The sequence below is a fragment of the Muntiacus reevesi genome, chromosome 3 (genome assembly GCF_963930625.1).
Source record: "Muntiacus reevesi chromosome 3, mMunRee1.1, whole genome shotgun sequence".
Lineage (NCBI taxonomy): Eukaryota > Metazoa > Chordata > Mammalia > Artiodactyla > Cervidae > Muntiacus > Muntiacus reevesi.
In genome coordinates, this window is record NC_089251.1 from 157,334,702 (window position 1) to 157,347,455 (window position 12,754).

Consider the following 12,754-nt stretch of genomic DNA (forward strand, 5'->3'; position numbering starts at 1 on the left):
TCCCAGGTTCCCATGTCGGAGACTTCACCCCAGCGTGACAGCATTGGAGGGGTCTCAGCTAACTACAGTGCTGTCAGGACTGAACTGGATTGCAGGACAGCCACGTGGGGTCCCGGGCGTTTACTGGTGAAGCCCCACATGCCTGGTGTCGGGAGTGCTGTGAGTAATGACAGTGCAGACATTTTCTGGTTGTTTCATGTTTTCCTGCATCGTCTGTGATAAAACAGGGATGGATGAAGAGAACAGGGCAGAGTGGAGAAGCAGAACAGTCAGGTGACAGAAAGGGGGTGAGGCCGGTCAGATGGGCCCAGACTAGATGCAGAATCAAAGAGGCCTGCAGCTAAGGGGCGGGGCTGATGAAGTTTGTTTGTGAAAACAGGGAGACCATCCCAGGATGAAGAAGTGAGTGGGTGGGAAAGCAGTGAAAGGGGATAAGCATGATTTTTCATGGTAACACTTGGGCCACACGAGGCACCGTGCTCACCCATCAATCAGCCAGGCAAGTGGACAAGCTCCAGACACCCCCAGACACCCACTGAGTGCCCCCAACATGCCAGCCTCTGCTTTGGGAGCTGGAAACTCATGAGTGAGAGGGGAGGAAGCTCTGCCCTCCTTGACTTCTGATCAGGAGGCAGCTGAGGCCATGAGCGATAAACACACACGTCAGTAAATGTGCACTCTGTCCTGAGGAGTTGCTGCTCCAGCCCACGATGCTGCGGGGTGGGGGGGGGGGGGTTAGGGGAGGGGGTAATGTCACTGATCGCACACCCTCCTGAAGAGGAGACCCTCCTGAAGAGGAAACGCTCCAGGCCCATGATGCTAGGGGGTGTGTGTGTTGGGGAAGGGAGCGTCAGTGATTACACACCCTCCTGAGGAGGAGACGCTCCAGACCCGCGATGCTGGGCGGGTGGTGGGGTCACTGATCAGGGAGTTAAAATCATGAGCTTCTGGAGGAGGTGGCCGTTCACAAGACCAATGGCTCTGAAGGCCCCACGGTGGCCCCAGGGGGGTGGACATGAACCGAGGGTGATGTGGTGACCACAGGGATGTCCCCGCCCAGGAGCAGCGTGGTGGCTGGACCAGAGTGGCTTCACCCAGGTGGGAGGAACTGTCTTGGGCTCCCCCGCCAGAGGGGCTGAGGGCTTGCCTCTCTGACCGGGTCTGAGGAGGTGTGGACGGTGCTCACGGCTGGTGGGAAGAAAGCTTCCCGGCCCAGGCCAGCCAGTCCCAGGCCAGCCAGACCTGGCCTCACAAACTGAGCCAACCCTGAGAAAGCCATGTTTCCTGGGTCCCGTTCTGATCGTCCGGTGGAGACCCAGGGGGAGAGGGGAGGACACGCACCGGGGCTTGGAGGGAGGAACTCCCCGGACCGCCTGCTGGGGCCTCAGGCCAGAGGGCCGACTGGCCACAGGGCTCTCCTGCCTGTCCCCCTGTCCTGCCCTAGAGTGACTGACAGCGCCCTCACTGAGCTGGGAGCTCTGTTCCCTGGACGTTCCCCAGACAGAGCTCTGGGGGCCTCAGAGATCAGGACCAGAGGAGGGGCCGGGGTGAAATGGGCTCTTCTCAGCTGGGAGCCCTGTGAGTGGAGAAGAGGGTCTGCCATCACGGGAGGGAGCCAGGCGGCAGGGAGGGGACAGGGGGCCCAGAGCCGGCAGGGGGAGGGCAGGACCCCCCACCCACCCACCCCGCCACCAGCAGAGAGAAGGACGTTGGCCCGGGGGCCCAAGCGTGGGGAAGAGAAAGGCCCGTTATGGCCTTGGGGTGAGGAAGTGGCCAGCTGGACTTGTGAAGGGCGCGCTGGGTGTCAGGGAAGGTGGGGGCTGGAGGGGTTGAAGGTGGGTCCAGATTTCCTCCTGGAGGAAATCGAGGTGGAGGAGACACTGACGGGCCCAGCGTCATCGGAGGGGGACGCCACGTGGACTGATTTTCTCATCCCCAGGTACACCTCCCTGCCTGGGCCCCGGCACAGGCCCAAGACATCCGGGTTCGCTCAGCTCCGGGGTTCCACCTGGCAGGGCTCACAGAGCATGCTGCAGACGCTGGGGACGTTTGTAGGTGGGCGGTCCTGAGGACAAACCAGAGTCTCTGCCCTGAGCTGAGAGGAGAGCTAGAGTTCGAGTGAGGACAGACAGAAGAAGTCTGGATGGGCGTGGCAGGACCAGAAGGCCATTCCCGTGGTTCCCTCGATCCAAGAGGAGCAGAAGCTGTGAAAGTGGACTTGAGGGCTTGGGAGCCACCCGTAGGGATGGCGGGGTCTCCGAAACATCTGCAGCAGAACTAACCAAGGAGGAGACAGGCGTGAAGGGGCCTGGGCGGAGGGGACTGGGATGTGGCGGTCGAGGAAGGCGTGCAGTGACTGGGAAGCAGCTGGCATCTCCAGGAGTCTCAAGGTGGGACGGATGGCAGAAAATCAGGGCCTTCCTACCAGAGGAGGGAGTGGAGGGGGGCGTGTAGACAGGACAGCACTGGCCCTGCCCTCGGAGAGGTTGCCCTGTAGTCTCCTGGGTCAGACATTAAAGCTCTTCTTTTCCGGGGAGGATGCTGATGCTCAGAGCTGCCGGGAATCCTGCCCAAGCGCACAAACTCCTAGAGCAAAGCGCGAGTTCAACTCGCCCACCCTCCCCAGGTCAGCGGCCCCTCACGGGAAGGCCTTGGGCTCCCGCTGCTCCTTCTAGAAAAGGGCACGATTCACCCTGAGCACTGGGCACACACGAACGGAGCTCCGCTCTGCCCCACGTGCGGCTCTAGAAACGCGACAGAGAAGAGGACATCACGACTGACGAGAGAGAGGCAGGCGGAGGACACCGGGCCGCGGGTCCCCCCGGGAGCGCCGGACAGGACCCTCAGGTCCGAAACCAGGAGAGGTCGTGTGGCCACGGTCCGCCTCGGGCTCAGATGCGTGGGTCTGGCTCTAAAGAGGAAGCTTCCGAGTCACACGTGGCTTAATGGATTGACCATGCATCCAGTCTGTAATCAGATAAGGGTCTTCTGGGCCCGCGGCCAGAGCATAGCCACCTATGGGCTTTTCAGCAGCCTGGAGGTGACCGGGTGGCCAGCTGGGACTAGTGAAAGGGCTCCCTCTCCAGGTTTTAATTATGTGATCGATCTTCATTTTAAAGTCAACATGTGTTTTATCAACAAGATGGAACACAGTCTCCATGCCCCACTCTCCCAAGAAGAAACTCTGGAAAATGTACATGTTTGGCATTTGAGAAAAAGATGAGTTAGTCTACATTTTTTCAGTCATGAAAACCTAAACAACATGAAAAATAGCAAGCCCGCTTCAAATTTAGTAAATGACATGTTTGTGTCTGAGTTAGAATATGAAAAATAGAAAAATCAAAAGACGAGAGTTGTTGTTAACTAAGAGAAGATTATGTGAAGAAGAAGATAAGTGAAGACAATGGAAATAAACTTACTGAGAAGGAAACATTAATCATGAAGGAGGTTTTTATTTGATGTGAACTGTGACCTACAGACAATTCTTTGCTGAATCTGAGGTTTTCAAATGGTGGCCATCGTGACCTGATTTAATTTCGTAAGTGATGTTATTACAAATATGATCTATGGTGCCTAGAACTATATCCTGTACTTGGCATGTGGATTTTCAAACTTAAAAGGAGAAATAACAGATGGACGTGTTCATCTCAAAATTTACAAGTAAAGGAATTCTCAACAACCCTTAGGGAGCTACAGTGAATTACCCTTAACTCCGCAACACAAATGCAAATAAAAACAGCACATTTGGAAATGATTGGTTTCGGGTTTGGGGGAGAAGGTGGAATTGTTCACATTTGGGTGACGGAAGAGTCAAACTGATTTACCAGTGCGGAGATTCTTTTCTGAGGTTAGACTTTGTGGTGTGGCAGAGGCTGGTGATGGTGACGGGACTTGGAGGCACCGCAAAGAGAGTGCATCACTCCTCGCACGCTGCGGGGCCGGGGGTGGGCGCGGATCTCTGAAAAGCTTCATCACCAAAGTTGCCAACTATATCCTGCTCATATTTTCCTTTCCCTGGAACATGTCTTGAGAGTAGAAATAATGACAGGAGATAACTCATTTCTCAAGATTTCATTGGATACACATATCTTCCAGGCAAATACATGAGAAAAAGTAAAAAATAACTGGCAGGAGAGTTAGAGAGAAAGGGATGAAATGGCAGACAGACTCTTACATCAAACCTATTGATTATTCAACATGTCGCTGGCATAACGGGACAGTTTTCATCCAACCCAGCAGGAGTCGCTGGGCCTTTCTCGTGATCCCTCCGTGCTGTGGTGAACAGACCTGCCCTCGTCACCGGCTCTGCTTCGAGGAGCTGAAGGGACAGACACGAGCACACTTAGGCAGGTTCCATCTCCCAGGGGCAGCGTTTCCGGTTTGTTCCAGATCAGAAAATGTCAAGGACTGTGGGGTCACCAGAAGGAATAGCCTTTCCTTACGGGTATGAACATCAGCGTTGCTATTAATACATTCTGCTTTCATTTTATTCCTCTTTCCCAAGCTGGGGGCGGGGGGACTTGCATTTAAGGCTCAGGGAGCTTAGAGTCGGGCTTCCCAGGTGGCGCTAGTGGAAAAGAACCACCTGCCAATGCAGGAGACGTAAGAGATGTGGGTTCGACCCCTGGGTCGGGAAGATGCCTTGGAGGAGGGCATGGCGACCCACACCAATATTCCTGCCTGGGAAAACCACAGGCTGCGGAGCCTAGCAGGCTACAGTCCGTGGGGTTGCAAAGAGCCAGAAACGACTCAGGTGGCTGAGCACACACACACACGAGTGATAGAGTCAGTGTCAGAAAGCCTGGAAGTCGTTGGCAGAAGCCACTCCAGGTCACATGCGCTCCGCTCAGGTTCAGCACCACCAGCCACTCTTAATCCCTTTTCAAAACACACTTAAATGATTTATTTTATCTTACTTCTAGAAATATATTTCTTTTATTATAATTGGGCTCAGTTAATAACATTGCTCACCAAATTAGAAAGACCATTTAGATGAAAAAGCAGAGTTGGACACATTTAAAGTAATGAAACAGTTTTCTGGTCTAATATTCAGAGCATCATGAATATGCAAATTTAAGCTGAAACATTCAAGGTGGTTTCCCCAGGGCACACTTACAAGATCTTAAGAAGGAGTAAAATGACACTTCTCTGAACTACAACAGCCACAGTAGACTGGAAAGGCAACATGTGGGCCGTCTGGTTGGGAGTATAAAAATCCATCTTTTTAAACAAAGAAACAATCTATTGACTGAGCATAACTTCAACTGACGGAAATCAAATCTTTGTTTTGAAGGTAAAATATTAATAACAAAGTGTGTGAAATCTTTCCACTATGAAACACACATGAATTGAATTAACTGGTCAAGTTTATCAGAACTTAGCAAGCATTCACTTGTCCAGAGAAAATAAGCAGAAAGGGGGCATTTATTTCACATAAACTATGTAAGGTGGAGTCAACACCGCGAGCCGCTCAGGGTCAGAGGGCAGACGGGGCCTGTGGAACACTCCCTCCCGCCCCCGGCAGCCACCCTTCCATCCCATCCTGGACAGCAAGCGTCTAGCTCAAACTCTGAAGAAGAGATGCAAAGAAGAGATGCCAGTGGCCAAGGAAACTCAGCAGCTGTCAACTAAATGGGACTCGAGTCAAATAAAACACAAAACGTGCTGCATGCCTCTGCCCTCAGTCGTGTCCAGTCCCTGGTGAAAATACTCACTCTCTGGCCGGTGCCCGGGACGAGAACTTGCTCTACAGAGAGCAGAGCAGGCCCAAGGGGCCCGGGAGGCTGAGGCTGGGGACCTGCTCGGAGCCCAAGGGCGGTTCACAGATGCGAGCAGACAGGCCACAAGATGAGGTTTGAAATGTGCTCAAGCAGTGGGGTAAATCACACCGTGCTTCAACCACGGCCACGCAGAGACACACCCCCAACGGCCCCTCACCCTGGAGCAGGGGTGAGGCACGGGCAGGCCCAGCAGAGCCCCGCCAGCCCAGCCAACGTGCAGAGGGTGATAAGGATAGACGAGGGTAGGGCAGACTGTGGAGTTTTGGGGTGGTTTGCCTTTGGCTTTGTAGTAAAAAAGTAGCTATTGCTTTTTAGAATGAAGAAATACAAAAATGCCCAAGCATCTAATTAATCAAGAATGCTTTACAAATTTTGGCCACTGTGGTATGTGCTGTGCTCAGGTCACTCAGAGAGCCACACACAAAGAGTCTTATCCAACTCTTTGCGACCTCTGAACTGTAGCCTGCCAGCTCCTCTGTCCATGGGATTTTCCAGGCAAGGATACTGGAGTGGGATGCCATTTCCTTCTCCAAGGCTTTGTGGTAGTATATGGTATTAGGGAGAAAACCATCATCATAATAGTCACCACCACCACCATCATAGCCATCACCATGATCACCATCATGATCATCACCCTGATCACCATCATCACCGTCATCATAACTGCCACCATCAACACCATCACCATTATCATCACAGTCAGCATCACCACCATCATCACCCTGATCACCATCACCCTGATCACCACCACCATCACCATGATCACCATCACTATTATCATCACAGTCAGCATCACCACCACCACCATCAACACCATCACCATCATCACCATTATCACCACAGTCAACATCACTACCATCATCACCCTGATCACCATCACCATCACCACCATCACCATCATCATGATCACCATGACTATTATCATCACAGTCAGCATCACCACCATCATCACCTTGATCACCATCACCATCATAGCCATCACCATCATCACGATCACCATCATCATCACCACCCTAATCACCATCACCACCACCATCATAACCACCACCATGATCACCATCACCATCATCACCATCATCACCACCATCACCATGATCACCATCATCACCATCACCATCATCACAGTCAGCATCACCATCAGCACCATCATCATCACCACCCTGATCACCCTCACCACCACCATCACCACCACCACCATGATCACCATCACTATTATCATCACAGTCAGCATCACCACCACCACCATCAACACCATCACCATCATCACCATTATCACCACAGTCAGCATCACTACCATCATCACCCTGATCACCATCACCCATCACCCTGATCACCATGACTATTATCATCACAGTCAGCATCACCACCATCATCACCTTGATCACCGTCACCATCATAGCCATCATCATCACCACCATCACCATCATCATGATCACCATGACTATTATCATCACAGTCAACATCACCACCATCATCACCTTGATCACCATCACCATCATAGCCATCACCATCATCTCGATCACCATCATCATCACCACCCTAATCACCATCACCACCACCATCATAACCACCACCATGATCACCATCACCATCATCACCATCATCACCACCATCACCATGATCACCACCATCACCATCACCATCATCACAGTCAGCATCACCATCAGCACCATCATCACCACCACCCTGATCACCCTCACCACCACCATCACCACCACCACCATGATCACCATCACTATTATCATCACAGTCAGCATCACCACCACCACCATCAACACCATCACCATCATCACCATTATCACCACAGTCAGCATCACTACCATCATCACCCTGATCACCATCACCCATCACCCTGATCACCATGACTATTATCATCACAGTCAGCATCACCACCATCATCACCCTGATCACCATCACCCTGATCACCACCACCATCACCACCATCACCATGATCACCATCACTATTATCATCACAGTCAGCATCACCACCACCACCATCAACACCATCACCATTATCATCACAGTCAGCATCACCACCATCATCACCCTGATCACCATCACCCTGATCACCACCACCATCACCATGATCACCATCACTATTATCATCACAGTCAGCATCACCACCACCACCATCAACACTATCACCATCATCACCATTATCACCACAGTCAGCATCACTACCATCATCACCCTGATCACCATCACCCTGATCATCATGACTATTATCATCACAGTCAGCATCACCACCATCATCACCTTGATCACCATCACCACCATCACCATCATCATGATCACCATGACTATTATCATCACAGTCAGCATCACCACCATCATCAACTTGATCACCATCACCATCATAGCCATCACCATCATCTCGATCACCATCATCATCACCACCCTAATCACCATCACCACCACCATCATAACCACCACCATGATCGCCATCACCATCATCACCACGATCACCACGATCACCATCATCACCATCACCATCATCACAGTCAGCATCACCATCAGCACCATCATCACCACCACCCTGATCACCCTCACCATCACCACCAACACCATCATCCCCCTGACCACCATCACCATTATCGTCACAGTCAGCAGAAGCAGCACCACCATCATCCTCCTCCTCCTTCCCACCATTTTCACTACCACCATCACCACAGGCCCACGAGCTTCTTACTTTTCCCCCTTACTTTCTCTCCAGTTTGGCTCTGTTGTTTATGTGATCTGGGGTCTACTTGGCAGCTTATGATGATGTCAGTCATTTCTTCACATGAGTTACAAAAATGCTGACAACTTCCATCTTGATAACTTTAGAAAATCCTGGTTGTGACTTTCATGGGCGTGATTTATGAGTTGGTCAGTGCACTTCTAAATAATCTTCCACTTGGAGGTTTTTGACAAGGAGGCAGGGGAGCATTTTTCAACATGAGAAGGCGGGGAGGGCTTTGGGGGAGGGAGGCATCTATCACTAAAAACAGCTGCACCAGGTACGTAAGGGAAACAATTTCTGTTTTTCATTTAAAGTCTTAATAGTTAGCAATAAGAACCATCTGCCCCAGCCCTGGCGTGTTGGCCCACTGCCTCCATGGCTCCGGCGTCCCTCCAGCCTACCTGCCTCTGTTCAGGCTCAAAGCCTCCTTGGACACTGGTCATCTCCTACCTGCTCCAGAACCAGGCCAAGTCCCTCCCCTTCAAGGAGTGCTTCCTGGAAGCTTCCTCTTAACTCCTTTCCAGTAGCATCTTGATTGCACAATTGAAGTGCTAAGGTGGAGTTTTACAAAGACGACACTTTTCTGTGCAGAGAAAGAAAGTGCGGGTGAGGGGAGGTTTACCAGGAAGGAACAGAGTCCTTCCTAGAGGCAGCGAGGCCAGCCAAGACGCTGCTGTGGAGATCACACCATGATGGACCATAGTTAACAGGGTTGAATGGCGTATTTGAAAACTACTCAGAAAGTAGATCTTGAAAGTTTTCATCACTAGGGGGAAAAAACAACATTGTTTTGGTACCTATGCGAGAGGCTGGATGCTATCTAAATTTACTGTGACAGCCATTTCATGGTATATGGAAGGGAAATCATCATGCTGTGTATCTTACCCCCTTCACAGCCCTGTGTGTGAGTCACATCTCAGCAAAACCGAGGGAGGCAGCCCCCACCGCAGTGGGAGACGCAGACAGCCTGACCGAGGATGGGACGCTGGGGCCAGAGGTTGGGGCCGGGCACCCACGGTCTGCCAGGGTTTCTGGAGCTGTGAAGTGAGCAGCATTAGCTTTAGCAGACAAGAACATTTCTGTCTCTTCTGTGGTCCAGCCAGCACCCAGCAGGACAGGAAGTCCTCCAGCCCTCAGCTCCTCGTGAGTGGACGGCCCTTCCCGTCACGAGGATGAACATGTGTGTCCTTTGCACCAGCCCGCACCCTTCACACATGGGTGCCTGTGCCTTCACCAGGGTGCACGTCGCCGCTGGTCATCTTGTCTGACAGCAGGAGACCGTAACCGCCAAAGGCTCTTACCCCGAGTCCCACGGCCAGAGGGGCAGTGCCCGGGTCCACCTCCCCCCAGCCCAGCATCCCTTTCTTGGCTCCTGACGGCAGACACCCTTAGAATGAAACAAGAGGCTGACTACGGTTTCGATAGCATATTTTATTTTAATCTAAGAAAAATGATTAAATTCAAAGTTCAGAAATATAAAAGATTATCCAATAAATTTAGGATCATAGCTGTTTCTTAAACAATGGTGACACACACGGGGGGCTGCTTTTGTGGCTCCAAGGTTTCACTTAGACTTTCCCGCAATTTAAAGGAGACGCCGCAGGAAACGTCTTCATGAAAATTGTCGAGACAGATGGACAGGCTGTGTGTTGGGGGATCTGGGGCCGGGAAGATTTTTTTCCAAACCTAAAGCTCGAGCTGAGGCAGTGTCGCAGTCTGTCACTCCACTCCACTCCGTGGAGCCCGTGGGCACGTCACGGAGGCGGGGCTCCAGCCCTGACGGGGGCAGCCGGCTCTCCCAAGGCCCGGCCCCGCTGCCCCCGTGGGGCCTTCAACTGCCCCCCACCCCTGTCCAGCCCCACTCGGGTGAATTTCCCAGCGACCAGTTCTCGAGCCCTGGATGCCTCCAGGAAAGAAGGGAAGCGGGGGCACCCGCAGGACTTTTTCCCCGGCCGCCAGGACCAGCGCCCAGCTCAGCCTCGCCTGGCCACTCCTTCTTTAAGGAGGTTGCTCGTAACTTGCTCAGGTGAAAGCTTTCCCTTCCTGGGCGTCCGGGGTAGACCATGGACGGATGGACAGGGGCCAGGTGTACGAGGAGAAGAAGGCTGACAAGCGTGTTTGGCTGGCTGGGTCAGATCATGATTAAATTTACTTTTCTGAACATCGGGCCCCTCCACGCTGCCTCGGGAAGGCAGACAGAATTCTCTAGCATTTACAGCGTGGATAATCTGAGCCCAAGGCAAAACTCAAACAGAAGCTCGCAATGGAAAAGCAGGCATCCCACAAAGAGTTTGAAATATCTCCTCTTTTACCAGGGCTCTATGGATAAAGCCTGCGCTAGTGGTTGGATAACTCATTGCATGCGCAGGCACTCGGGAAGGAAAACCAACAAGCTAGCACAAAACCCCAAGAATCGAACAAACCCGGGACGGGGGCAGCAGTCGGTTACAGAGGCCTACGGAGCCGTGGCGCTTCCAACACGGATCCAGCGATGCCGCCGGGAGAGCAGATCCCTCGCAAAGCAGCCTGGCGGGCCTACCAGAAGGCGCCCTTCGGGGAGGTGCAGGTCGGAGCCAGGGCGCCTCGGCCAAGGCTTCTGTCGGTTAACACGCGTAGGATGAAGACACTAAGCTTAAACCCACTCAAAATACATCTCCACCAGCTACAGATTTTGAAGGTCAAAGAAGGACACATACATTGTATGTGAGTAATTTTCTGAAGCCAGCCCTTCCATTTTCACAGATCAAAGCCGTCTGTTTAAATATCTCATTTCTACAAAGTGAATTTACAGTTAAAGTACAAAGTGCAAATACTATGTGTTTGTTTTGTTTTTTTTTAATTGCTTTTTGGTGAGGGAGTCGGCCACGTGTCTAGGACCTGCTGTGGAGTCATTTAGCCTTGCTTCCTTGGCTGAAAAAAAAAAGACAAAAAAGAGATGTATTAAGACATTTGGAGCACTCATTTCTGAAAACGAAGGCTTGCCTCCCAGGAATAAAATAAATCCAACTCATAAGAACAAAGGGAAGCAACATTTTATGCAGAAGTGAAAAGAGAGAGCACTTCACTTGGGATTGCTGTAGCTGCTAAGTCGCTAAGTCGTGTCCGACTCTTTTGTGACCCCATGGACTGCAGACCACCAGGCTCCTCTGTCCATGGCATTTCCCAGGCAAGAACACTGGAACGGCTTGCCATTCCCTTCTCCAGAGTATCTTCCTGACCTAGGAGTCGAACCTATGCTTCCTGTATTGGCAGGCAGATTCTTTACCACTGCCTGACCCACCAGGGAAGCCCCACTTGAGATGTAAGAATTAATTAAAATAAATAAAAGTATTTTGGGCACTTCTTAACCTCTAGCACTTTTCTTTCATTCAATGTTCAGAAATATAAGAAAAAATATATCAGTTGGGAAGTTAGCATTTATTTCATGTACTGTAAGTAGCTTCAATATATTAAACATTCTGCAGAATCTCCAATCACCATGGATTTATCATGCAAATGTATTTTTAATACTCTAATTTATGCTTCAGATTTTATAGAGGCATAGCTGCTTTTGGACAATTTTATTTTCATCCTTTTCATTCATTATTCGATTTCTAAGAAGAAATGCAACTGAAAGGTTTGCTTACTAAGTTCCTGGAATTCTGCACTCTGCCAATTAAAAATCATACAGAATGAAAAGGAGAAGCAGTGTATGACCTTCTTGGTTTATTTTTCCACATAGACCCATTTCAACCAGCACATGTCAGTTCTATTTAAAATAATGACATTTAAATATTGAGGAGACTTCTGGGTTGGCTTTTATCCCCTGCTAAATATAGGAACAGGCGGCAAGAAGAGATATTGCATCTCCCACATTAAGTAAACGAGACATTCTATTTTAATTAGTTGTGGAGAAAGATAAACCATCACCACGTTTAATCAGAGAATAAAACTGGTCAGATCTGCTGGAGGAGAAGTGGCACTAATGTTTTACATCCATATCGCTTGACGGCAGGGTTCCGATCACTGATGATCGTGATGGAAACTGTGGAAGACACCCAGAAAAGCAGTTCACTTTTTTTTAAATTAAATATGAGCTTCATGCATCCTCTGAGATGCCCTTTATTTCCTGTTCTTGTATTTGGTTATTCACACAGTGAAAGCCTTTGGTGGTCGGACTCTTGATTCTTTCACGCAGTCTGCAAGGTCTTCAGTTGCTTTAATCATGCCAGCGGCAGCAGGGCCTCACCCAGGATCACGGTTTGCAGTGACA

At 50.7% G+C, this 12,754-nt stretch overlaps 2 protein-coding genes across 3 annotated transcripts in view; one reads left to right on the top strand and one right to left on the bottom strand.

Annotated features, from left to right (window-relative positions):
• Positions 1 to 6,391: 6,391 nt before the first annotated feature.
• LOC136164141 (uncharacterized) lies at positions 6,392 to 9,878 on the top strand. The gene is made up of 4 exons (XM_065928939.1): positions 6,392 to 7,133; positions 7,180 to 7,590; positions 7,661 to 8,382; positions 9,774 to 9,878. Exons 1-4 carry the CDS (start codon positions 6,392 to 6,394, stop codon positions 9,876 to 9,878), a joined length of 1,980 nt encoding a protein of 659 aa, XP_065785011.1.
• Positions 9,879 to 9,913: 35 nt separating this feature from the next.
• Positions 9,914 to 12,754, bottom strand: part of SMOC2 (SPARC related modular calcium binding 2) — a 154,004-nt gene continuing 151,163 nt past the window's right edge. For both annotated transcript variants that reach the window (XM_065930971.1, XM_065930970.1), the window contains exon 13: positions 9,914 to 11,412. In XM_065930971.1, the coding sequence (XP_065787043.1) occupies positions 11,395 to 11,412 (18 nt within the window). In that variant the 3' untranslated portion in view covers positions 9,914 to 11,394. The remainder of the gene's footprint in view (positions 11,413 to 12,754) is intronic.